This window comes from Oryctolagus cuniculus, chromosome 18 (genome assembly GCF_964237555.1).
Source record: "Oryctolagus cuniculus chromosome 18, mOryCun1.1, whole genome shotgun sequence".
Lineage (NCBI taxonomy): Eukaryota > Metazoa > Chordata > Mammalia > Lagomorpha > Leporidae > Oryctolagus > Oryctolagus cuniculus.
Genome location: NC_091449.1, coordinates 11,508,265 through 11,533,918, shown reverse-complemented (window position 1 = coordinate 11,533,918; position 25,654 = coordinate 11,508,265). Strand labels below are relative to the sequence as shown.

Sequence of the window (25,654 nt, the reverse complement as noted above, 5' to 3'; positions counted from 1 at the left end):
CCTTCATCCCAGCATGACCGCTGTGTGGCCTTGGCGAAGCCCTTGCCCTCTCTGGGCTCGGTTTGTGCACGGGGACCGCTGGCCCGCAGCCCTGCCCGTGTGGACCCGGCCCCCTCCTTCTGCAGGCCAGGAAAGTGAGGCTGACGCGGGGTGTGTTGGGGGGGTCCCACGGGCGGGGCTGCGGGCCCGGGAGGAAGACACTCTGGCCCCTAACTCTGGGGTGTGGCACTCTCCGGGGGTGGCCAAGGTGAGTCAGCTCTACACCGGCTCGCCCTGTCTCTCTGACCCCCCACGCCCTTGGTGCTCCGTCGGGGGAGCGGCCTGGACCTCCTGGCTGGGGCGAGCGTGGGCCCTGCCCGGGCCTGCCCCGGGGGGCTTCTCTGTCCGCCCGTGTCCTCTCAGGCGCGTGGCCCGGCCCGCTTCGGGGCGCGGCTCTTGTCCTCTCTCCCCCTCAGGGGTCCCCTCTTTGTGTCCTTGTCTTTGTGTCTTCCCGTATCTCCTGGCTCTCTGCCCGCCTCTGCGGGTCGGCCCGTCCCTCTCCCCCTCCGCGCCTCTCGGGGGTCTGTCTATCCCTGCGCTGCGGTGAGCGCACGCAACCCGCTGGCGCGCCCGGACCTGCCTCCGCCCCCAGAGCCCCGGACCCGCCCGGGCCTGCGCCTTTAAGGGCCGGCGGCGGGGGGCGGGGTCTCCAGGCCCCGCCCCTCCCGCCCCTCCCCCTGACGTCCCTTCCTCCCGGCCCCTCCGCCGCCTCCCTCCGCCGCCGCCCCGGCCGGCTCCGCGCCCCCTCCCCGGGCCCCGCCCGCCGCCCCCATGGCGCCCCGGGCCCCCACCGCGCGGGGCCACTAGGACCCTCGGCGCCCCCTCCCTCCCCCGCCCTGCCCCCTGTCCCGCGGCGCGGACCCGGGCGTCCACGGCGCCCAGCTTTTGAGCTCGCGTCCCCAGGCCGGCGGGGGGGGAGGGGGAGCGAGGGGACCCCGGGATCCCCGCCCCCCCCACGCGGCCGCCCCTGCCCCCCCGGGACCTGGAGAAGATGTCTTCCCGGACGGCGCTGGCCCCGGCCAACGATCGGACCTCGGACACGGTGAGTGGGGCCCGGCCCCTTGGGGACGCTGGCTGGGTCCGGCCGCCGAGCCCGGCGCCGCGCCGACCCCGACCCGGCCTTGTCCCGGACCTGCAGGCCTCTCGTCCCGGGCCGACGCCCGGGGCGCCCCTCTCCCGGGACCCCTCCTCGCCCCCTCTGCGGACGGCTTCCGCTCGGGGCTTTTCGCTCCAGGAAGCCCCCTCCCTGGCCCGCCGGGAGCCCCTCCCTTCCCTGGCGTGCTCAGAGCCGTCTCCCCCTCGGGCCGGCGGCGCCCACAACTCGCCCCTTCGCGGACCCCCGCCCAGGGCCGGCCTGTGCTGGCGGGGCCTGGCTCTGTGCTGCCCGGGCTCTGGGCTCTGGCCTCCCCGGTCTGGGTGCTGGCTCTGCGCTTTGCCCCTTGGCCGGCCTCCGGGGGCCAGCCCCTCACAAGAGGGGTGGTCCCCACCTCGCCGCGGCCCAGGGCCCTGTTTGGCATCTTCAAGGTGCCTCCACGCCCAGGCCTGGTCCCCGGCCTCTGAGCAGCCCCGTGCCCGGGTTCCCAGCACCCCGGGACCCTCTCTGGCCTCCTCCTCTCCCAAGAAGCCTTGGCCTCCAACTTCCAGGCCCCCAGTCCCGGCTCGGGTTTCTAGGCCCTGGACCGGCCTGACCCTGGCCTTGTCCTCCCTGTCAGCTCTGGGCAGGCGCCCCCCCCAACACCCTAGCTGCCCTTCCTGGTAGACCCCCAACGCCTCCTGCGTCCAGGGCTCCCCGTGCCCTGCGGGGGCGGGGGTGTCCGACTGCTGGGCCGTCCCCAGCTGCAAGGCCCGGCTCCAGGTCCTGCTTCCAGAAGACTCCTGGGTAGACCTGTGTGCCTCGGCTTTGGGCAGCTGCTCTTGGGATCAGTGTGCCGGGAGCCTTCTGCCCAGATGTGTGGCCCGGCAGGCGCGGAGCCCTGGGCTGCCCCTTCCTCCTCCAGGACCCAGAGCCCTCCTGGTGGAGGCATTGCCCCCGGAGCCCCGCAGGTCCCTCCTCTGCAGCCCTGCCCACAAGCAGTCCCAGGCTCCTCCCCAGCCTCTGCTAGGTCTCTGTCCCCCCTCCCCGCACCCCTTAGCCCAGACCCCTGCCCGTGTCTGCCCCTCCTGCTCCGCTGTCACCACGGCCACATCTCCGCCTTGGGGTCACCTGGGAGCCCCTCCTGCCCCCCTCCCCAGCCACCACGGCACCTGGGGTCCTCAGATCGGGGCCACGAGGGGCCCACCTGTGCCCTGGTGTGGGTGGAGCCCGGCCCGCAGCGGTGAGTCAGGGGCCCAGTGTCCTCGGCCGTGAGCAGGGCTCTCAGCGCCTCCCTGGCCGGTTTCGGGAGCTCGTGGGAGCAGGAAGCACACGGCCAGGCCCTGCTCTCACTCTGTTATTACCGCTCTGATTACTCAGAGACACTGGGGCCACGCCGAGTTCTTGTCCCTCCCCAGCGGTGGGACCTTTGCTCTCAGCCTCAGTGTTCCTGTCTGTGAAATGGGACTCCCGCTGGGACTTCCTCCAGCTGTGGCCGAGCGGTGTGCCCAGGGCCAGCGGGGCCCTGGGATGACCGGCACGGTCACTCCCCTCCAGCCCGGGCGGCTGAGGTTTGCTTGTTGACCGTACTGGGCTCACCTGAGTATCTCTAGAACCTGAGGTTGCAGCCCTCTCCCGGCTACCTGGTTACCATGGTGACAGCTGTGTGGGGTCCTGCTCCCCACCCCTAGTCCCAGGGCTCCCCACCAGGGGGCCACCCTCTCCAGGTTTCCTAGCAACAGGGTGCTGTGTTGGGGTGCCAGCCAGGCTTGGGGGGACCGGGCCAGCTGGTGATGCCAGCCAAGTTTAGCTCCCACCCCCGTCCCTTGGGGGCTTCGTCACCCACCGCCCCAGCTGCCCTTTGCAGGGGTCCTTCAACCCCGACGCCTTCAGAGAGGCCACATCCCACACACTGCCCCCTCCCCTGGGACCACCCAGCAGCAGGGTGCATCCACCAGGCCTTATCTCGGTGGGGATCTCTTCCCCTCCCAGCCTCCTGGAGGAGCCCCGGGCCCAGGACACAGCAGGCCTGGGTTCCAGTCCCCTGACCTTGGACATGGACTGGCCCCGCCTGCGCCTTGGGGTCCTGGCTGGAGAAAGTGGGTCAGTGTGGCGCCTGCATCAGTGGCCAGGGCTGGGGGAGGGTGGCTGTTACATGACCTTGACCCGCACCTTCCCGGCCGGCCGAGCCTCCCCCATTGGGCTCTCATGGAGTGAGCGGTAGGGGAGGAGCTTCTTTGTGGAAGACCCCAGGGCGCCCCTGTGAAGCTGCCTGGCCCTGGTCTCAGTTTCCCCACCTGTAAAATGGGGGTGATGGTGCCACACCAGGCTTCGCGCTGCGTTAGTGCCAGGCGCTGGTCGTTGGCATGATGGTCAAGGGGCCCAGCAGGGCTCACTGGCCACCTGGCTGCCTGCCTTCTTCAGCTCCCTTTGTCTGGCTTCTCACCCGGTCCTGGGAGGGCCACAGGTCCGAGCAGAGCCGCCTTGGCTGGGGCCTCTGGCCGCCCTGAAAGGGAGGCGCAGTCTCTGGGGCTTGCGGGCGGGGCAGGGCAGCGCGTGGAGCAGGCAGGTGACTGCCTAGGTGGCGCGGGGGCAGGGGACGGCCCCAGAGGGCCAGGACAGGGCGGCAGGAACACAGCGGTCAGGGGCGGCGAGGCACGGTGGCCTGGGCGACAGGAGGTCCGGGGACCGGGACTTTGGGGCACGGTGCAGACTTGGCTCCGGCCTGGAGCAGAATCTGGGGCATCAGGGACTGGACGTGGTCGCTGCCCCTCGCCAGGGACAGTCCCCAGCCCGCTGGGTGCAGTGCTGGGTGTGTTGGTTGTGGTTTGTAACTCAGCTACAGCGGCGCCTGAGTAGCTAGCAATGCGAGAGGACGGCGCGGGAACTCACCGTTGTAAAGATCGTGTGAAACTTGTGAATTATGCACGCCCGGAGTCGGCTGTGCCAGGTCTGCAGACCGCGGTCGACCGTGGGTAGCCGATGTTGTCAGGTGTCGGGGCAGTGAGGTGGGAATAGAATGTCTTGAGTTTAAAAAGATGAATTTATTCGGAAGGCAGCCAAGCAGAGAGAGAGAGAGAGAGAAGCAGAGACGGGGAGAGAGGTCTTCATCCGCTGGGTCACTCCCCAGATGGCCACAGTGGCCAGGGTTGGAAGCCAGGAGCCTGGAGCTTCCTCCAGGTCTTTCCACGCGGGTGCAGGGCCCAAGCACTTGGGCCATCCTCCACTGCCTTCCCGGGCCACAGCAGAGAGCAGGCCTGGAAGAGGAACAGCCGGGACTGCAGAGGGGACGCTGGCCCCTGGGAACAGCACATTTGCTTTGGATTTGGAGTGCGTTTTGGGGGCTTCAGGGCGGATGGCAGTGAGGACACGGGGTGCTGGGGCTACTGGTGGTTGGGGCAAGGCGTTGAGGGCTGCCTGGGGCGAGCGTGGGCTGGGCTTGGTGGCCACAGCGTCCAGAGTGCAAACTGGAGCCGCCAGGAACCCGGGAAGCGGGGGGGGACGGGACCTGGATGCTGTGGGTCCCTGGTGTTCTGTTGTCGGACGCATCTTTCCGTGGAGGGAGACGGCGGCTCCCAGCGTACCCCGGGTCCCCTGGGCCAGCACAGGGCCCGCGGGCTCACGTTCCTTCTCCCCGCCCAGCATGGCACGCTGGGCAGCGGCCGCTCCTCGGACAAGGGGCCGTCCTGGTCCAGCCGCTCCCTGGGCGCCCGCTGCCGGAACTCCATTGCTTCGTGTCCCGAGGAGCAGCCGCACGTGGGCAATTACCGCCTGCTCAGGACCATCGGCAAGGGCAACTTCGCCAAGGTCAAGCTGGCCCGGCACATCCTCACCGGCCGGGAGGTGAGCGCGGGGGTGGGGTCCGGGGCTAAGAGGGTCAGGGAGCCCTGGGCCAGCGGCACAGGCCTGGTCTGTGTTCCCGGGGTGGCCCGGTCAGCTCCCTGTCTGCCTGGTGGATTTTGGTGCCTCGGAGCCACCCCGGGTGTCCACGGCCTGGCACTGGCCGCCTGCCCATCAGTGTTAGTGCAGAAAGGACGTGTGGACGGACAGGGTTCCCAGATGGGCAGCCCCCCGCTCCCACGCAGGCGCTTTCCTGGGTCCCTCTGCACCCCGCCCCCCCCAGCCATGCACACCCCATGCCCAGTTCTAGAAGAACCGACGGGCTCCTGCCGCGCCCCTCACACCCATGAATGACCCCGGCCCCGGCCCCGGCGGACATATGAGCAGACTCTCCGGAAGCTCCCGGGTCTGTGCCAGTTCTTGGGGACACTCGAGGGCGAGGTCGTTAACACGCCGGTCTGGCCATAAGAGCAGCGGCGGAGACACGGGAGCGCCCACAGGGACGAGACTCCACCCCGAGCTTAGCACGCGGAGAGGGCTGGGTGGCGCCCGGGGCGGCGGAGTTCTCCTCCCACTCCCGCTCCGTCCCCGCGCCTCCCGGATGACAGCAGAGGAACCAGATGATCGCGGCGCGCTGGCAGAGGAGCTTGACAGGAGTTTGTAAAGCAGGCGTTCGGGAGCTGGGAGGGAGGCCGAGGGGCCCTCTCCCCCACGAGGAATGAGGGGTTCCCCGTCTGCGTCTACTGCCCCCGCCCCAAGGCCCTCGGGAACATAGCGGGCCTGGCACCGCGTTTATCTGAGAGGCAGTTAGAAGCTTTCCATCCGCTGGGTCCACTCCCCAAGTGGCTGCAGTGGCCAGGGCTGGGCCAGGGAGAGCCAGGAGCCAGGGGCTGCTTCCGGGTCCCCCACGTGGGTGGACCATCCCGTGCTGCCTCCCAGGGCAGACGCGAGCAGGGAGCTGCCTCAGAGGCCGAGCAGCCAGGACGCTGACCCGGGGCCGTGGCGTGGGACGAGTGTCCCGGTAGTGACACGTGCAGAGGCCCGGAGGCCCGGGCAGGGGATGGGAGGGACCCCCTGGCGCGAGCCGAGTGGGGAGACTGCTTCCAGGTCAGGGCTGTGCCGCCGTGACCTCCCCACTCCTTCCTCCACCTCCAGGTCGCCATCAAGATCATCGACAAAACCCAGCTGAACCCCAGCAGCCTGCAGAAGGTGAGGCCCCCCCAGGGAGAGGGGCGGCGGGGAGGGGCCCGGGGGCAGTGGGCGGCCGCCCGGTCAGGCCGCTCAGCCTCCTGACCTCTGTCGCCTCTCTGTCCGTGCCCAGCTGTTCCGGGAAGTGCGTATCATGAAAGGCCTGAACCACCCCAACATCGGTGAGGAGGGGCCGGGTGTGGCAGGGGCGGGGCCGAGGCTGGGGCGGGGCTGCCGGGGCGTGGCCACGGAGGCAGGGGCGGGGCTTCTCACAGCCAGGTGGGACCCGGAGCCCTCTTCCCCGTCACTGTGGCCCACGCCTCCTGAACACCTAGGCAGGCGGAGGGAGGGAGGCAGCTTGCCTGGCCCGGGAGCTGGGTTGGCACTCTCGCTCGGCCGTCCCTGGTGCAGCTTGCCGTGTGGCTGCTCCGTGCCAGGCGCCGGGGACCCGGCCTCACCGTGAGAGGCGCAGTGGGAAGTGAGGCCCAGGAGTCTGGCAAATCTCGCGATCAGTAGGGAGCCACAGAGGGTTCTTGGGGGGAAGGTTAGGGCCAGCACTTTCGGTGGTTACCACGTACAGGCGGCGGGTGGGGGTCTCCTCCCACCTAACCGGCTGATGCCCCCCACTGTCGCAGTGAAGCTGTTCGAAGTGATTGAGACGGAGAAGACGCTGTACCTGGTGATGGAGTACGCCAGCGCAGGTGAGGCCCCGCCCCGCCCCGCCCCGCCCCCGGCGTCCCGCACCTGCTCTGCCAGCCGGGCTCTGCCCCGCCCCCGCGCCCCCAGCGTCCCGCACCTGCTCTGACTGCCCGACTCTGCCCCGCAGGAGAAGTGTTTGACTACCTCGTGTCCCATGGCCGCATGAAGGAGAAGGAGGCCCGGGCCAAGTTCAGACAGGTGCGGCACGGGGGTGGGACCGAGGGCGGGGCTGGGGCTGGGTCCCTGGCTGGGAGGGGGTGAACGAGCAGCCCCAGCGCCGTGGGGGAGGGGGGTGCAGCTGCTCAGCTAGACGGGCGGGAGGATCTTCAGGGTGTGCGGGTGTCGGTTGCGTGGGCACCAGGGCGTGAGTCAGGATGCGAGACGGGCGTGTGGAAGCTCGCAGGCGTGGGGGCGGCCAGGCGCGTGGGGCTGGGGCGGGCTCTGGAGGTTGCCTTCCCGGCCAGGCTGCCCGGACGCGGCAGGTGAGGGCAGCTGAGAGCAAGGGTGTGATGGCAGCGTGGGCGGGGCCCTGACCCAGCCGTCCGGGGCGGGCTGGGGTTGCGTGTCTCCCTCCAGGGGCACCATGAGCACATAGGTGCTCCCGGGTGTGGGTTGAAAGGGGCGGGTCGTGATGACTTGGTTGTACAGGTGTCCCAGGGGGCCTGTGTGCACGTGGGTCGCACAGGTGTCTGTGGCAGTGCCCGAGTCAGTGCGCCCAGGGGCTTGGCCTGTGCCGGGGGCGGGCGGGGGGCTCAGAGTGACGGACTGCCCCCCTCCCCCTAGATCGTATCGGCTGTGCATTACTGTCACCAGAAAAACATTGTACACAGGGACCTGAAGGTAAGCCCCCCACCGTGACCTTGAGACCCCCCCATCCCCAAGTCCCACCCCCCACCCCCACCCCCGCTGTTTGAGTTTCCCAAGCTTCTGTGGCCACAGGAGGCTGGCGGGCGGGGGAGGGGAAGCAGGTGGGGGCGGGACCTGAGCAAAGGGAAAAGAAACAAAGTGTCCTAGGCACCCTGGGCCGCAGTGGCCAAGGACACTGGGGCGATAGAGTCCCGGGGCCTCGGCGGCTCCCAGGCTGCGGAACATTCTGGAATCCTTGCCAGTGTGGCCTTCCAGGCCGCGCAGTCACACGGCCTGCAGCGTTTTAAAAACCATGGGGACCTGAGAGATGGACAGGCACCACTGAGGCTGTGCTGGGCGGGGCCGGGCCATGTAGGGTGCTTGGCGCCGAGCGGGGGCAGCCCCCTCTGGAGACCCCGTGTTCTGGGCGTCCCCGTTCCCCCACGGGCTGTGCAGAGAGCTGCACCGCACTTAGCTGACGTCGGATGGGCGAGCCTGGGGCTCACATCAACCCGTTCTGGCACCATATGCTGAGCCCTGCGCTCCGGGCTTTAGGGGACCACTTCTTGAAATAAAAGATGGCCGGCACCTCGGCTCACTAGGCTAATCCTCTGCCTACAGCGCTGGCACCCCAGGTTCTAGTCCCGGTTGCCCCTCTTCCAGGCCAGCTCTCTGCTGTGGCCCGGGAGTGCAGTGGAGGATGGCCCAAGTGCTTGGGCCCTGCACCCCATGGGAGACCAGGAGAAGCACCTGGCTCCTGGCTTTGGATTGGCGCAGCGCCGGCCGTGGCGGCCACTTGGGGGGTGAACCAAAGGAAGGAAGACCTTTCTCTCTCTCCCTCTCTCACTGTCTAACTCTGCCTGTCAGAAAGAAAGAGAGAGAGAGAGAGAGAGAGAGAGAGAGAGAAAGAAAGAAAGAAAGAAAGAAAGACAAGACCAGATTTGTTTTATTGTGCAAAAAAGAAACTTCCAGGCACAGGCGTTGGACACAGAGAGCCACGTCTCCTGTCAGAGTCCTGGGTTCCACTCCCGACCCCTGCGTCCACACACCCCAGGAAGCAGCTGTGATGGCTCAGGGACGGGGTTCCCTGATACCCCTGTGGGAGACCCGAGTGAATCCCTGTCTCTCAGCTCTCTGGCCTGGCCCAGCCCCCTCTAATGTGGGCATTTGAGGAGTGAACCACTAGATGAGAGATCTCTCTCCCTCTCTTTTCTCAGTTGGTAAAGTAAATAAACAATTTTTTAAAAAGAGATTTTATCCATTTATTTGAGAGGTAGAGTTTACAGACAGAGAGAGAGAGAGGTCTTCCATCTGCTGGTTCACTCCCCAAATGGCCGCAACGACCTGGGATGGGCTAGGCTGAGACCAGGAGCCAGGAGCTTCATCCGGGTCTCACATGCAGGGGTAGGGGCCCAAGGACTTGGGCCATCTTCCACCGCCTTCCCAGGCCACAGCAGAGAGCTGGATCGGAAGTGGAGCATCCAAGACTCGAACCGGCGCCGCCCATATAGGATAAGGCTTAGCCTACTGTGCCACAGCGCCGGCCCCAGTAAACCCAAGTTTTTAAAAGTGAAAAACATTCCAATCCATTGTAGACAGGCTCTTTTGTAAAATCCCCAATAAAAATCAATTGCAGGAAAGATGGGGAAAAAAGGTACAAGAGGCTCGCATTAGGTGCTGTGGGCTTTTCCGCACTCACTTTGTCGTCACTGGCCGCGCAGGCGTGAGCACCTGCTGGTCAGCCAGGCGGCTGCACCTGCGCTGCCTGGGGGCGCAACAGGTGGTGCGGATTAACCTGGAGGTTGCGCGCCCCCTGGCGGAGGGTCCTGGGAGTGCTCTCTGAGCGCCTTCGCCCAGGCTGGGCTGGACCCCTGGACAGTGTGGACCCCTGCCCGGCCGGGTTCCTGCTGGGGCGTGAGGTGAGCGCCCTGGGACTCGAAGGCGCGGATGTCCCATCCGGCAGCTCACGCCAAGTATCTGCGTGCTCACTGCGTTCAGGCACCTCCGCCTCATTCCACGGCCGCCCGTGGAGCAGCGGCTGCACGCAGGCAGCCAGGGGGTGCAGCAAGATCCTCTCAGAATCTGCGGGTGACCCCCCGTTAGCCGCCGCTCGTGCGGAGCGCCCGAGGCCTGTGCACAGGGGGGCTGCAGCGTGTGCGGGATAACGCGCGCCCTTCCTGCGTCTGTGGAACTCGGGCGGCTGGGCAGGCGGAGGGTCAGGGCCAGGCGGGGGATTCCTGGAGAGCCCGGGTCAGCAGCCGAGGCCAGGGCTCCAGGACGGACCCGGGGTGGGAGAGGCGGCGACACGGGGCTCCCCGGAATGGACCCCGAATGGGAGAGGCGGTGACCTCCCCGCTCCGCGGATGCGGCGGGACGGACCTCGAGTGGGAGAGGCGGCCGGGGCAGGGGCGGCCGCAGAGCCCGGCCTTCCCGGCCCGCGAGCCCCCGTCTGCCCGCTCTGCCTCTGCCCCCAGGCCGAGAACCTCCTGCTGGACGCCGAGGCCAACATCAAGATCGCAGACTTCGGCTTCAGCAACGAGTTCACGCTGGGCTCGAAGCTGGACACGTTCTGCGGGAGCCCCCCGTACGCCGCCCCGGAGCTGTTCCAGGGCAAGAAGTACGATGGGCCGGAGGTGGACATCTGGAGCCTGGGCGTCATCCTCTACACGCTCGTCAGCGGCTCCCTGCCCTTCGACGGGCACAACCTCAAGGTGCGGGGCGGGGCCAGGGCGGGGCTGGCTGGGTGCACGTGATGGGGGTGGGACCGGGGCGTGGCTAGCTGGAGGGCACATGATGGGGGCAGGGTCGGGGGCGGGGCTAGTTAGAGGGCACATAGCGTGGGGCGTGGCGCAGGGAGGTGGCAAATGATGGAGGCATGGTGAGGGGCGGGGCTGGCCAAAGTCACGTGGCGTGCCGCGGGGCGGGGTCAGGTGGGGCCCCTGTAGGCCTTCCATGCTGGTCAGGGCTCCCGCTGACAGGTTGTGGGTGAGACTCCCGGCTCGCCCAGCCCTGGGCGTCCGCCGCGTTGAGGCTTTGTGTAAATGCTTGGCTGCCTTCGTGGAGGCCACGCTGTGGGTTTGCCTCGCAAACGGCGCTCAGTGACGCAAGGTGGTCCCAGGAGGCCACGGAGGGGGCAGCGGGTTGGGCAGACGGGCAGTGCCCCTTTGGTCCGCAAGGCTGCCGTAGGCCACACAGATCCCCGCGGGAGGTAGCCAGCCAGTCCCAGCCTCCCGCCCCCCAGGACGTCCTCAGCGGCGTTTGCCCCGGTTGGAGGTCCCTGCGAGACCCCAGCTCACTGTCTCCTGCATCCGAGGCGCCCTCAGGCTTTCCTTCAAGACTTCTGAATTCATCCGAAAGGCAGAGTTGGAGAAGGGGAGAGGCAGAGAGGCCTCCCGCCCCCGGGTCACTCCCTGGGCTGCAGCAGCCAGGGCTGGGCCAGGCTGAACCAGGGGCTGGACACCACCTGGGTCTCCCATCTGGGCTGTCGCCGGCCGCCGTCCCAGGAGCATTAGCAGGCGTGGCATCAGACGCGGAGCCACAGAGGCTCAGCCGCCCCGCAGAAGGCTCTGGGCATGCGCAGTGCCCCACCAGGGGGCGCACAGCCAGAGACCCCCAGCTCTGCACTTCCCCTCCCGGTAGCTCTGACTCCACTCACGGCCAGACAGGGCAGCAGGGCACGGCTGGGAGCGTCCCTGGGGGGCCTGGGTGTGCCCCGTGCTGTCCGCTCCATGGTCATGCAGCTGCCTGGGTCTGGTTCCCGGGACGACCACCCCAAGCCACAGCCTGGGTTGTTATAAAGGTAGGGGCCGGCGCTGTGGTGCAGCAGGTAAAGCCACCGTCTACGATATGGGCATCTCATATGAGCGCCGGTTCCAGTCCCAGCTGCTCCACTTCCATTCCAGCTCCCTGCTAGTGTGCCTGGGAAAGCAGCCAATGAAGGGGCAAGTCCTGGGGCCTCTGCTATCCATGTGGGAGACCCGGATGTAGTTCCTGGCTCCTGTGTGGCCTGCTCCAGCCCCAGCTGCTGTAGCCATCTGGGGAGTGAACCAGCAGGTGGAAGATCTGTCTCTCCCTAACTCTGCCTTTCCAGTAAATAAATCCATAAAAAGACAAAAACCACTTATTGACTTGTGGCTATGGAGACTGGGAGAGTGTGGGGCCAGCACGTGGCCAGGGCCTGCGTGCCGCGTCCTGGTATGCTGAGGACAGCTCTGGGCTGTGCGCCTCTCAGGAAGCTGGGCCGCCCTGGGACCTCATCCCACCCCCGCCTCCAAACACCTGGAATGCAGGATAGGGGTTCTTGAATTCCCAGCCTCTGGATTCCTTGGGAGCAGGGCCGGGCCCACCGCACAGCTCTGCCCTAGGGCAGGTGACCTCACCCCTGTGGGCGGGTGTTTCCTCACCTGGATGGCAGGTGGCAAGGTGTGTGACGCTGCACACCTGTGTGCCTGGCCAAGGATGGACGCTTATTCAAGTTCACGGCCTCCTGCCTTGTGACCCCTGACCCAGGCCCCGCTGTCTCTGCCAGGTTTTTGTTTTAATTTTTTTAATCAACTTGAGAGACAGGCAGACAGACAGGCAAGGGCTCCCATCTCTGATTTGCTGCCCAAGTGTACACAGTGGCCAGGGCCGGTCCTGGTGGGGCCAGGGCCTCCCGGGTGGGCACCTGGGGCTCGCCGGTCTGGAGCCGTGGCCCCTGCCCCCGGGGTTAGCAGGAAGCTGGAGTTGAGAGCCGGCGCCAGGCGCTCAGGGAGGGCCAGCCTGTGGCCCGGTCCCGGGGGTTGGGGGGCAGGAGGGTAGGCACGGCAGCTCTCCCTGCCCATGGTGTGGAAACAGCGCCTGCCCCGGACCCAGCGTTGCCAGGAGCTTCAGAGGTGCTGGCCGGGGCGCGGGGGCAGCCCGCGGGGGTCACCCGGCCTCCTGAGCGGCCCCTGCCTCGCTGGGACTGGCGTCTGCTCTGTGAGGCTTCCTCTGAGTGAATGCTTGGGTCGCTTGAGAAGGGCTTCAGGGAGATGACGGTGTCCACCGCGTCCCACGTCACAGATGGAGCCTGGGTCCCTGCTGGGGCTCGGAGCGTGCGCCTCTGTGCTGGAGAGACAATGAGGGGTGAATGTGAGCATGTGGGAGGAGCCGAGTGTCCCCCCTTGTGTGTGCAGTGGGCAGGACCCTGGGGTGTCCGCCATGTGTGTGCAGGGAGCCGGGGTGTCCCCCGTGGCGCCATGGGTGTGTAGCATGCGGGGAGCCAGGGTGTCCCCCATGCCCGTGGGTGTGCAGTGGGTGGGGGTCAGGTGTCCCTTGTGCACCGTGGGTGTGTAGGGTGTGGGGAGCCGGGGTGTCCCCCAAAGTGTGTGCAGGGAGCCAGGGTGTCCCCTGTGCCCGTGGGTGTGCAGCCTGCGGGGGCCTGGGTGTCCCCCGTGCCCGTGGGTGTGCAGCGTGCAGGGGCCTGGGTGTCCCCCGTGCCCGTGGGTGTGCAGCGTGCAGGGGCCTGGGTGTCCCCCGTGCCCGTGGGTGTGCAGCCTGCAGGGGCCTGGGTGTCCCCGGTGCCCGTGGGTGTGCAGCCTGCGGGGGCCTGGGTGTCCCCTGTGCCCGTGGGTGTGCAGCCTGCGGGGGCCTGGGTGTCCCCCGTGCCCGTGTGCGTGCCGTGTGCGGGGAGCCCAGGCCACGCCCACAAGTCCGCCGTCCCCGCAGGAGCTGCGGGAGCGCGTGCTGCGCGGGAAGTACCGCGTCCCCTTCTACATGTCCACGGACTGTGAGAGCATCCTGCGCAGGTTCCTGGTGCTGAACCCAGCGAAACGCTGCACGCTCGAGGTGAGCCGGCCGCCCCGCTCCCGCCCCGCCCCCGCCCCGCCCCCGCCCCGCCCCCGTCCGCTCGAGGTGAGCCGGCTGCCCCGCTCCCGCCCCGCCCCTGCCCCGCCCCCGTCCGCTCGAGGTGAGCCGGCCGCCCCCGCCCTGCCCTGCCCCCGTCCGCTCCCAGTGTGCCAGCTGCGGCCCCCTCCCCACCGCCCTGCCCCTGTCCGCTCGAGGTGAGCTGGCCCCGGCTGCCCCCCCCCCCCGCCCTGCCTGCCTCTCTCCATCCTGACGCCCCCCAGGGGTGGGGGCGGTGCTGGGCCGGGCCGGCGATCTCCCCACTCCTTCTGAAGCCCCCCTCACCCCGCAGCAAATCATGAAAGACAAGTGGATGAACATCGGCTACGAGGGCGAGGAGCTGACGCCATACACGGAGCCCGAGGAGGACCTCGGGGACACGAAGCGCATCGGTGAGGGGCGGGGCCGCCGGGCGCTGTCGGTCCCCTGCCACCTGTGGCTTTCACCGCCGCGGGAGCAGCCAGGAGCCCATCTAGGAGCGGGGTCAGGGACGTCACAGTGCAGTTTGTCCACGCAGGAGAGAAGTCTCAGAAAACTCCTAGGCCAGCTCGAGCCGAGCCGCTGGGGGTCTGCGCCGGTGCCTCCTGCCCCCCCTTCGTCCCGACCCCTGTTGCCCAGCAGGGGAAGCCAAGGCCCCGCCCCAGCCTGCCTGCGGTAACCAGAACTTAGAAAGCTCGGGTTCACCTGGCTTACCCCAGACGCTCACAATAACAGGCCGCACCAGGGACGGGCAGGCTGAACCGTGTGGAACTGCCGCCCGTGGGTCAGGGTCGGGACCCGAGGGTGACCGTGTGTTCCTGCGGTTCGCTAAGAAGGCCTCAGGCACGGTCGGATCCAGCACTCAGGACGGGCACCTGTCCCAGGGCAGCCTGGCCGCCCTGTCGGGGAGAGAAGGCACGCCCCTCCTGTTCCCGGCAGCCCTCGGCTTGTGCATCGGCTGTCCCTGACCCGAGGCCTGGTGACTGGGAAGGGACAGTCTCTGAGGACAGTCAGACCGCCGCTGGGGGGCGCTGCCGAGCGACGCCCGAATGCGCGGTGAGGCTGAACCGGCTCTCCACCGCTCTGCAGAGGTGATGGTGGGCATGGGCTACACGCGGGAGGAAATCAAAGAGGCCCTGACCAGCCAGAAGTACAACGAAGTGACCGCCACCTACCTCCTGCTGGGCAGGAAGACTGAGGTCAGAGGGCGTGGAGGTGGGGCAGGTGGGGGCGGGGTGGAGCAGAGGGGCGGGGCTGATCAGGGGGTGGGGCCAGGGCGGAGGGGCGGGGGTGGAGCAGAGGGGCGGGGCCTGAGCAGGGGGCGGGGCCAGGACAGAGGGGCGGGGTGGAGCCGAGGGGCGGGGCCTGAGCAGAGGGGCGGGGCCAGGGCAGAGGGGGCGGGGCCAGGGCGGAGGAGCGGGGCTGAAGCACAGCCGCTCTCTTGCAGGAGGGTGGGGACCGGGGCGCCCCAGGGCTGGCCCTGGCACGGGTGCGGGCGCCCAGCGACACCACCAACGGCACGAGCTCCAGCAAAGGCAGCAGCCACAGCAAGGGGCAGCGCGGCTCCTCGTCCACCTACCACCGGCAGCGCCGGCACAGCGACTTCTGTGAGTGCCCCCTGCCCGGAGCGGGGCCCGGGGCACCCAGGGGAGGAGCAGGCTGGGGCTTGGGCCCAGCGGTTAGGACGCCTGTGACCAGTGCTGGGCGCAGCCCTGCTCCACGCAGACCTTGGCAGGCAGCAGCTGATGGCTCCAGCGCCTGGGTTCCGGTCGCGCCCAAGTGGGGGACCCGGATGGACTTCTAGGCTCCCGCTTCAGCCTGGCCCAGCCCTGGGGCATCTGGGGAGTGAGCCGATGGACCGGAGCACTCAGGGCAGCCGCGCGCCTCTCGCTCTGTGCTTGTCTGGCCTCTGTTTGGTCTGTCACCTCATCTTGTCCGGGACCCGCAGCCCCGGGGTTCTCACGCGTGAGACCAGCACAGACGGTGGCCAGGCCCTCTGGCCCACTTTGTTCCGGCTCAGTGCTCTGCTCTGAGTCCAGTTGGGATTCCTGCAGCGTATCTAGGGCACAGGAGGACAGGGTGTACAAAGTGGCTGCCGAGAGCCGGCCCTCTGGCCTCTCCCCAACACTGACGGGACAGGAAGCTGCGCAGATGGCACCCCAGGTCCTGCAGCTGATAAGATCTCGCTGCAGAAACTGGGCAGCTCGGTCGCTGCCACACAGCAGCTGGGGGCTTTGCCCACACCCCGGTCTGACACCCTCTCCACTGCTTTACCGCTTGACTGAGAAAATGCACACAGCACACAGCTCACCCGTTGCAAGGGTACCACTCAGTAGCTGCCCATCAAAGACCTTTCTATTACCCAAAAAGTCCATCTGTGACCCCGAGCCCTCGGCTGCTGATCACGTCCGCCCCGTGCAGCCGCCCGCACGCCGACCCCTCCCACCCCCAGCTCCGCGGACTCCCTCGTTCCCGGCGGTCCTCGCTGGTACGGTCCGGCCCAGCCACGCAGTGGCTCCTGTCCCGCCCAAGCTTCCCGCCTTCCCGTTGCCTGGCAACCACATCCCGCTGCCCCGCCCACACCACCTGCCATGGCCGGGTGCAGGTGCCGTCTGTCCTAGCCAGCGGCCTGCTGCCGGGCCACCTGGTACCTCCAGGGGGCGCCATGGGACCCGCCGGGGCGCTCTCCGCCTCCCTCGCATTTTTACCCCCTCCTCGGCAGGGTGGGGGAGGGGGCATCCGGGCGCAGCTCCAGCCCTGAGCGGGAGGGCCTGGGGTAGGGGACGGTAACTTTAAATGTACAAAGAAACGGATTTCTTTATTTTTGTTGGAGAAAGACAGTGATCTTCCACACGCTGGGTCACTCCCCAGATGACCACAGTAGACAGGGCCGGGTCAGGCTGAAGCCAGGAGCCCCCAGAACGCCACCCGGTCTCCCCCGTGGGCGGCAGGGACCCAAGGACTTGTACCGCGGCTGCCGCCTCGCAGGGTCGGCCCGCGGGGAAGCTGGGTCAGGAGCCAGGGCTGGGTCTTCAACCCAGGCACACGGTGTCTTTGGTTCTGTTGAGATTTACTTATTGGAAAGACGGGAGACTCCCCAGATGGCTGGAAGGAGCAGGGCTGAGCTAGGCCAGAGCCAGGAGCCAGGAGCTCCCTCCGGGTCTCCCATGTGGGTGCAGGGGACCAAGCACTCGGGCCATCTTCTGTGGCTCTCCCAGACCCTTAGCTGGGAGCTGATTGAGTGGAGCAGCCCGACTCCATGAGCACCCGTATTAGGTGGCGGCATTGGGGCGGCAGCGGTGCCGGGTAAGCACTGTGCCAGCCCACAGACGTCTTACGTTCCGGGCTGAGCGCCTGCCCCCAGCACTTTTCTGGGTTGTTTTAAGATTTATCTATTTATAGGCTGGCGCCACGGCTCGGTAGGCTAATCCTCCGCCTTGCAGCGCTGGCACACCAGGTTCTAGTCCTGGTCGGGGCACCGGATTCTGTCCCGGTTGCCCCTCTTCCAGGCCAGCTCTCTGCTGTGGCCAGGGAGTGCTGTGGAGGATGGCCCAAGTGCTTGGGCCCTGCACCCCATGGGAGACCAGGAGAAGCACCTGGCTCCTGCCATTGGATCAGCGTGGTGCGCCGGCCGTGGCGGCCATTGGAGGGTGAACCAACGGCAAAGGAAGACCTTTCTCTCTGTCTCTCTCTCTCACTGTCCACTCTGCCTGTCAAAAAAAAAAAAAAAAAAAAAAGATTTATCTATTTGAAAAGCCAGCTCTGCGGTCCAGTGGGTTAAGCCTCTGCCTTCAGCACTAGCATCTCATATTGGCGCCAGTTCGAATCCCAGTTGCTCCTCTTCCACTCCAGCTCTGCTGTGGCCTGGGAAAGCAGTGGAGGATGGCCCAGGTGCCTGGGGCCCTGCACCTGCATGGGAGACCAGGAGGAAGCACCTGGCTCCTGGCTTCGGATCAGCGCAGCTCTGGCCACTGGGACCATTCAGGGAGTGACGCAGCAGGTGGAGACCTCTCTCTGTCTCTGCCTCTCTCTATAACTGCTCTCTGCTCACATAAATAATCTTTTTTAAAAAAGTTTAAAAATGGATGACTTGTGTGAAGCCAAGAGTGTATTATTGTATTTAAAAAATACATAAAAGTTGTTTAAATGTACTTGCTTATTTGAAAGGCGGAGAGGGGAGAGGTACAGAGAGAGGAGAGACAGAGCTTTTGCAGGGTCAGGCTGGAGCCAGGAGAGGCATCTGTGGTCGGCAGTGCTCTGTGACTACTCAGATACAAACACGGATGGATGGGGGGCGGGGAGGGTAGAACGGAAAAAGAAGGAGAGAAGAGAGGGCCATACAGTTCGTAGGTTCTCCCTGTCTGATACGAATGGCAGCCTTCGGGATGCGCGTGTCCGGGCACGCGGGTGTGGATGCAGCAGGTGGGGGCTGCTCCAGGCGCCAGCGTGCCTGCCTCCCCGCCTGCGTGGTGGGCCGGCCCCGCGCCGCGTCCTTCCTCACAGCTGCGTGCTGCTCCACTGAGGAAATGCTGGGAGGCAGACGGACACAGCTCTTCCGTCTGCTGGCTCACTCCACGTGACTTGACGGCCGGGGCTGGGCCAGGCTGAGACAGGGCCCGGAGCTCCAGCCGGCTCGCCCACGTGGGTGCCCGGCCGCAAGCTCTTGGGCCATCCCCTGCCGCTTTCCCAGGCTTTAGCAGGGAGCTGGATCGGAAGCGGGGCAGCCGGGACAGGAACTGGGGCCTGTGCGGGATGCGGGTGTCCGGGTGCGGGCTTCACCTGCTGTCCCAAGAGGCCGGCCCCAGCCGCTCCCCTCTAAGGGCCGCAGGCTGTCCCCGTGCTGGGCAGACGCCGGGGCCTGGGAATCGTGGCTTCTGGGAGGGACTCTGGGGCTCCCAGGTTCACCAGGACTGGCTCTGACGACCCCTCCCTCCGCAGGCGGCCCGTCCCCCGCCCCCCTGCACCCCAAGCGCAGCCCCACCAGCACCGGGGAGGCGGAGCTGAAGGAAGAGCGGCTGGCGGGCCGCAAGGCGAGCTGCGGGGCCGGGGGCAGCGGGAGCCGGGGGCTGCCGCCCTCCAGCCCCATGGTCAGCAGCGCCCACAACCCCAACAAGGCCGAGATCCCGGAGCGGCGGAAGGACAGCACGAGCGCGCCCGTGAGTGGCGTGCCGGGGGGAGGGGCGGGGCCAAACGGACAGGGTGGGGGCCAGCTGATGGGGCGGGGCCGGGGCCAGCTGAGCTGATGGGGGCGGGGCCTCTGCGCTCAGTCCCCGCCCCCCGGGCAGCTCCTCGGCAAACCGTGCTCCTCCCGAGGCTGGAGGAGGCTGGAGGGGTTTCCTACGGACCTTGGGGTTACCCGGGATTCCTTGCAAAGCCCTGGGGAGGGCTGGGGGACCCCGCGAGCTGCCAGCCCTGGGGAATTCCAGATCCGACTCGGGGACCGTGGCCTCTTCCGGAAGAGCCTTTCGCTGCCCAGAGGGGTGCGGGACCAGCCCCGTGGCCTTGAAAAGCACAGGCCCAGGGTCGTGGCCTCGACGGCGAGAGTGGGAGTCGGGGGGCAGGGCCTCCGTCTTCACGTCTATGAGATGGGCTCCTTCAAGAATCTTCACGCGTGGCGGAGACACAGAACTTTTTGGTTCTGTTCACTCCACAAATGGCTACCACAGCTCGGGCTGGGCCAGGACAAAACCAGGAACCAAGAACTCCATCCAGGTCTCCCCCGTGGGCGGCAGGGGCGCAGGCACCTGGGCCATCTTCCACTGCCTTCCCAGGCGCGCTGGCAGGGAGCTGGATCGGACCTGGAGCCGCGGAGGCCGGAAGCGGCGCTATGTCAGGGAGGCCGGCGTGGGCCTCGGGGGCTCAACCGCTGCACGGCCCTGCCAGCCTCAGTCTGGGACGCTCAGCCAGCGGGCGCTGGAATTCACCCAGGCCCGCACAGAAGGGGCTGGGGAAGACAGCAAGGTAGCCCCAAGGAAGCAGCCAGGGAAGCATAAAGAGAATTAGCAGCGTGGGAGGGAGTCTGGTGTCCTGAGAAACGGCCACGCCCGGAGGCCCCAACCAGTGCCCCACACGGCCAGAGCTGGACAGCAGCCAAGGAGGACCTGGTCGCGACACAAAGAGTTTGAGCCGATACCAGGGACTGCCTTCTGCCAGTGACCTTGACGGGGTGCATTTCCAGATGTGGGACGAGACGGAAAGGAAATCGACCCCGTCGTGGGTCTCTTCCCGCAGAGAGAGCTCCCGGGGACACTCTTCCCAGCGCCCAAAGAGGGAGCGATCCCGCCGGAGGCCAACTTTGGGGCTGGCTCCCCCGGCTGCCGGCTCAAGCCACACCGAGTGACCCAGGCTGCAGGGCTGACACCTGGGACAGGGAGCAGGACTCGGGGAGGGGAGGCGGAGGTGGGGCAGCGGGGTAAGGGGGAGGAGCGCGGGGTCGCTTGACGCCACCCCCCCACCGTGTCTCCCGCAGAACAACCTGCCCCCCAGCGTGATGGCACGCCGCAACACCTACGTGTGCACGGAGCGCCCCGGCGCCGAGCGCCCCTCCCTGTTGCCAAACGGCAAAGAAAACAGGTATGGCGGGGGCAGATGAGCAGCCCCCCCCCCCCCGCGCGCCGTGGAATGATGGAGGTGGCTGCTGAAGCGAGTGTGGGTCTGACCCTGCCTGGGCAGCCTCTGCCCACGTGCCCCCCTCAGCTGATCAGCCACCAGCACCAGGAAAGCTGTGGCCCTGGCTCTCCGCCCAGGAGCCCAGAGAGGCCCCCATGGCAGCAGCGGGGGCGGCACCCTCAGCCGTGGGGGGTGCTCGGGGCTGCACCTGCTCAGCCCAAGCGCTGCCGTGCACAGCCGTGGCCCTGTGGCCGCTCAGGTCTGAGCCCCGACGCCCCCAGCCCGCCCCGTGCTCTGGGCGCGTCTCCGAGGCCTCTGTGGCCCCTGCTGGACAGCGGCCCTGAGGCTCTTGCAGCTCCACACCCTGGTCAGCGGGCCCTGGCCCTGGCGCAGGCGCCGACGCTTAGCAGCCAGTGAGAGCGCTCTCCACGGCTGTGAAATAAAAGCGAGACCAGAGAACATTCCGGAAGCCGCAGCCGCGTGCCAGCTTCCGTGGGCGCTGCTTCCTGCCCCGAGGGCTCGCTGAGTGAAGTCTAGGTCTGTGTGTTACAGCTCAGTATGGGAGGCTCCGAGAGGCGGGGCACCTGGCCAGGGTCACCCAGCCGGCAGCAAGCAAGGAGCGGAGACGCCAGAGTGTGCCTGTAGCCACCATGGCATGTGGCCTTCCAGTGGGGGGCCGCGAGCCCCCTCACTCGTGGACTTGGCCGCTGTCCTTCATGGACGCCAGGGTGCATCTGCTGACGCCAGGCAGAGGTAGCTGCTGTGGTCACCCGGGGTCTCCGCCTCCCCTCTGTGCCACCTGCCGCTGCTTCCAGCCTGCGGGAGGTGGGGAAAGGCACGGAGGGCAAGCAGCTGTCTCTTTAGAAAAGGCATGACCCGGAAATGCACCGGGCACGGCTGCTCGCGTCCCATTGGGCAGAGCAGTGTCACGTGACCACCTCCAGTTGCAAGGGAGGCTGGGAAATGTAGTCGCTGGCTGGATGTGCCTACGCAAGGCCCTTACTCTTAGGGGCTGGTTACCGAGAGCCCAACTCGGGGGACAGATGCCAGCCCGGGAGGTGGTGGCCTCTGCCAAGGTCAGGGGACATCAAAACCGGAAGTCTGGCCCCCTGCCGTCAGAACATCTGTGGCGGCTGGAGCAGCGTCTTGAGAGAATTAGGAGGCCCCTCCCGGAGGTTTGCACCTGCTGAGACGTTGTCCTCAGTGCAGGCGCCCTGGACACCTGCCTCTGTCCCTCGCGTGGACCTGGATCCTGAGTGCTCGGACAGCAGAGTCTTGGTCTAATTCTTTGGTTCCCGAGGTGTGGATGGCAAGTAACAAGGGAGTCACGCAAAGACAGGCGGCCTGTGGAGAGGGGAGAGTCGGTGAAATAACACCAGGCTGTGTGCAGTGCACAGCCTGCACAACTGCACCTGGCAGCCCCACCTCTGAGCGCTAGCCTGGTTGGAATTTCTGGTCTCGGGACAGAAAAGCCTCAGAGGGGCGGGAGCCTGGCCTGCCCCGGGCCCTCCCCTGACTCGCCTTTCTCTGCCCACAGCTCAGGCACCCCACGGGTGCCCCCTGCCTCCCCCTCCAGTCACAGCCTGGCTCCGCCTTCCGGGGAGCGGAGCCGCCTGGCCCGCGGCTCCACCATCCGCAGCACTTTCCATGGGGGCCAGGTCCGGGACCGGCGGGCAGGGGGCGGGGGCGGCGGGGGCGTTCAGAACGGACCCCCCGCCTCTCCCACGCTGGCCCACGAGGCCGCGCCCCTGCCCGCCGGGCGGCCCCGCCCCACCACCAACCTCTTCACCAAGCTGACCTCCAAACTGACCCGAAGGTGAGCCCCGCAGGACGGTGGGGGCCGGGCCGGGCGGGGGCCGGGGCCTAACCTGTCCTCTCTGCTCTGCCTCCTGCTCCCTGACCCTCCTCTTCCTCTGCCTCCTGCCCTGTCTCCCCTCGCCCCCTCCTCACCCTGCAGGGTCACCCTTGATCCCTCTAAACGACAGAACTCTAACCGCTGCGTCTCGGGCGCCCCTCTGCCCCAGGGGTCCAAGATCAGTAAGTCCCGTCCTCACCCTGCACCCACCCGCCCGCCTGCCTGCGGGTCTCACCAGTGTGTGCGGGCGGGGGGGGGGGGGGGCTCCACCTGCCGGCCTCACCTGTGCATGCCTGTGGGCCCGGGGCGGGCTCTGATGGCGGCGCCAGGTGTCGGTTTCCTGGTTTAGTGAATGGTAGCCTGGCCAGAAGCATGTCCAGATGTCCACCTGCTGAGTGGCCTTGGGGAAGTCGCTCAGCCTCTCTGGGCCTCGCGCCCCCTCCTGTGACGCAGGGCTGGGGTTACCCTCGGGAAATGCTTTGCAACATGTCGCTCACGGGTGGTCTGCCGGCTGCCGCGATCCCAGTAGAGAAAGAACGAGACGAGTGAGAGGCCGGCTCAGCCGAGGGGCTGTCGGGCAGGCATCGGCGCGGGTGTCCCTGGTCCCTTCTCTCTGTCAGTGTGTCTCCGCCCCTTGCCTTTCATCTTCCGAATTCTCGGTGTCTTTCCTGCCACCTGCACTAACGGGCTCAGAGCTGGGATGGAGAGGGCGGGGCTGGGGGCGGGATCCCGGCCCCGTCAGACACTCTGTCCCCCACGCCTTCCCCAGGATCGCAGACGAACCTGAGAGAGTCGGGGGACCTGAGGTCGCAAGGTGAGTGCGCGCCCCACGAGCCCTCCCTCCTCTCCCTGTCCCCGTGCCCCCGAGCACTGGCCACGGCCCGGTCCCAGCTCCCCTCCCTGTCCGCGTGCCGCCTCCCGTCCCCTCCCACCAGCAGTGGTGGAGGGGCCGTTGGTATCCGTCCCAGCCCGGATGCAGCCCGCCAGCCCCCAGCTCGCCTGTTCAGTTCGGCCTTGTAGCTCTAACACCGCTCTAACTTCCCAGTACAAAAACCATGGGGGTGGCCGTGTTCCAATAAAACTTTATTTACAAACCTGGCAGTGCTGTAATTTGCCAAGCCCTGCCGTTGGCGTTCCACCAGCTTGGAGATGCCCTTCCCAGTAGTTCCCATGGAGCCCCAAGGCTGACTCTCATTGGTTAGGACTAGGTCACATGCCCACCCCCAGCCCCAGGACTGTGCCCAGAGCATATTTCTGATTGGTCCAACGTGGTCACATGCTCCTCCTCGACCCAATCACAGTGGCCAGGGATGCGGAGTGCTCTCATTGGCCAGAGCCCAGCTAGCCGATGGGTGGAGTCAGGCCCGCCTAAGCTGGAGCGCCCCCGTCTGGAAGTGCCTCTGGGGGGTGCTCTGAGTGCCTGGGGCTGCACATCTCTCTCCCATCCCCGTGACCCGGCCCCAGCCGTGCTGCACCTGGGACAGTCAGAGAGGCCCCAGAGGGTGGGTGCTGCCCAGAGGTTAGGACAGCAGCTAGGACGCCCCCACCCCACACCAGAGACCCGGCTGGAGTCCTCGGCCTCCAGCTGCTGCCCTGCGCTGTCTCAGCCACTGCGGGCACTGGGGGAGTGAACAGCGGAGGGGAGCGCCCTCTGCCTCTCGAATGAGGTTCTCTTTAGTTAAAAAAGTCACCAGCGGTTTCCAAATGCCCCTTCCGCAGACAGACCAGCCTCCAGGTTGGTGCCGGGGAAAAGCAGGGTCATCCCAGAAGGACCCGTGTGTAGGCCGTGCGGTCAGCTGCCGGCCCGAGAGGGCCACGGCGTGCAGCGGCCAGGCCAGCTGGTGGGCAGCTCAGGGGCCCAGGTCCTCTGCCAGCCCTCGGAGCTCGGGGGAGGTGGGGCCAGAGCGTCCTGGGCGCGCGGCTTCCTCGGGAGGGAGGGACTTGGAGGGACCCGGAGCCACACACCTCGCACCTGCTGGAGCAGGCCAGCCCGGGCATCCCTGTGTCCGGCTGAGACTCCGTCCCTGGCGGGAGGGGAGAGCGAGGGACCTGCCCGACATGGGGAGGGCCGTCCCCTCCTCGGTGTTCGCCTCTCCCGGAGTCTTTGACCTCTGCTGTCTCCCCCCCCCCCCCCCCCAGTTGCCATCTACCTTGGGATCAAGCGGAAACCGCCCCCCGGCTGCTCCGATTCCCCTGGAGTGTGAAGCTGACCAGCTCGCGGCCTCCCGAGGCGCTGATGGCGGCGCTGCGCCAGGCCACCGCGGCCGCCCGCTGCCGCTGCCGCCAGCCGCAGCCGTTCCTGCTGGCCTGCCTGCACGGGGGTGCGGGCGGGCCCGAGCCCCTGTCCCACTTCGAGGTGGAGGTCTGCCAGCTGCCCCGGCCGGGCCTGCGGGGCGTGCTGTTCCGCCGCGTGGCCGGCACCGCCCTGGCCTTCCGCACACTCGTCACCCGCATCTCCAACGACCTGGAGCTCTGAGCCGCCTCGGCCCTGGGTCCCCTCCTCTCCCTGCCCTTGGCTCCTAGCGGCCGCCGCAGGGCAGGGGGCGGGCAGGGCGGCCTCCCCTTGTCATGCTGGTCTCCCCGAGTTAGGCTCGGGGCCAAGGTGTCCCTTCTGCTGTCCTCTGGGACCACAGGCAGGGAGAAGGCCGGGGGTCCTAGCTGGGGAAGCTGGCGCCTTCCTGTCCCCCTCACCCAGCGGAGACTTTGGGGGGCAGGAAGGGAAACTGAGGAAAACTCAGCTCGAGATTCGGGCCTTGGCCGGGGGGCCAGGGCGAGCTGCTGAGACCACAGACTGGAGAATGGGGGGCCGGGAGTAGGGGCACAGAGGCGGGGTCCTCCCCCTCCCGCCCCCTCCTGCTCGGACCCCTCTTCTTGCCCCAGGCTGGCGCGGGGCAACTTTGTAGAAATCCTTGTAAATACCCCCTTCCCCTCAGCAGTCTCCCGAGGGGCTGCCGCTGTCGCCTCCGGTTTTTAAGTTATTACCCCTCCCTCCTCCTGTCAGCCTGTCGCCCAATAAATGTAGGACAGCCCCCGCCCCGCCCCGGGGCTTCCTCCCTGCCTGCCCTGCAGAGGCGCGCAGGAGGGGGCCTGTGACTTTGGGCCGGCGGCTCTGCCCTTCCAAGCCTCCGTCTTCTCATCTGCAGAATGGGGGTGGGGGGGTGTGTGAAGGTCAAGGGCGACGGGGAAGGGGGCAGGGTCTCCTCCAGCAGGCCCCACGTCCTCCATCGGGCCAGGCCCGCCAGCCACGTTACACTGGACTCTAAGCCACTTCCTATCCAGTAGTGCATTTACTCAATAAACACTCATGGACCAGTGCCGACTCCGTGCCAGGCCCCGTGCTGGACACGGAGACCCGAGGAGTCCTTGGGGTCGGGACGCGGGTCCTGTCGGCAGTGCTGGGGAAGCCACTGTCGGGCGGCCGGGAAGATGGGGTGGTGGGGTTGCAGGAGGCCCTCGGGGGACCTGATGCCGGAGCTGGGCTTGGGAGGAGTGTGGCGCCATGCTGGGCGTGGCTGCAGTTAGCCAGGGAGATGCCTGGTGACCCGTGATGTGTGTGTGCTCACAGCTGTGTCGGCTTGTGTCACTGAGTTGGGGGCGTCTGGTCCCAGGGGCTGTGGGGTCCCGGCGTCAGGCCGCCTCTGAGCCTTTCCATTGTGAGTTGA

The 25,654-nt window shown here is 67.4% G+C and overlaps 1 protein-coding gene across 2 annotated transcripts; it reads left to right on the top strand.

Moving 5' to 3' along the window:
• The first annotated feature begins 769 nt into the window (after positions 1-769).
• On the top strand, positions 770-25,306 carry MARK4 (microtubule affinity regulating kinase 4). 2 transcript variants are annotated; one of them, XM_070062114.1, is made up of 18 exons: positions 770-1,081; positions 4,754-4,954; positions 6,107-6,160; positions 6,273-6,321; positions 6,775-6,840; positions 6,966-7,036; positions 7,622-7,678; positions 10,159-10,395; positions 13,373-13,492; positions 13,842-13,941; positions 14,618-14,727; positions 14,976-15,135; positions 18,467-18,684; positions 19,998-20,101; positions 21,675-21,953; positions 22,095-22,174; positions 22,762-22,806; positions 24,132-24,336. In XM_070062114.1, exons 1-18 carry the CDS (start codon positions 1,031-1,033, stop codon positions 24,194-24,196), a joined length of 2,067 nt encoding a protein of 688 aa, XP_069918215.1. In that variant the 5' UTR covers positions 770-1,030; the 3' UTR covers positions 24,197-24,336. The 2 variants fall into 2 exon arrangements, with proteins under 2 accessions (XP_069918215.1, XP_069918214.1); XM_070062113.1 differs by lacking the exon at positions 22,095-22,174 and having other exon boundaries at positions 771-1,081; positions 24,132-25,306.
• Positions 25,307-25,654: the final 348 nt, after the last annotated feature.

Coding starts and splice junctions, on each gene's coding strand:
- MARK4 (XM_070062113.1), top strand. CDS start 1,031: ATGTCTTCCCGGACGGCGCTGGCCCCGGCCAACGATCGGACCTCGGAC. Junction 6,322..6,774: donor CCTGAACCACCCCAACATCG/GTGAGGAGGGGC, acceptor CCACTGTCGCAG/TGAAGCTGTTCGAAGTGATT. Junction 21,954..22,761: donor ACCTCCAAACTGACCCGAAG/GTGAGCCCCGCA, acceptor CGCCTTCCCCAG/GATCGCAGACGAACCTGAGA.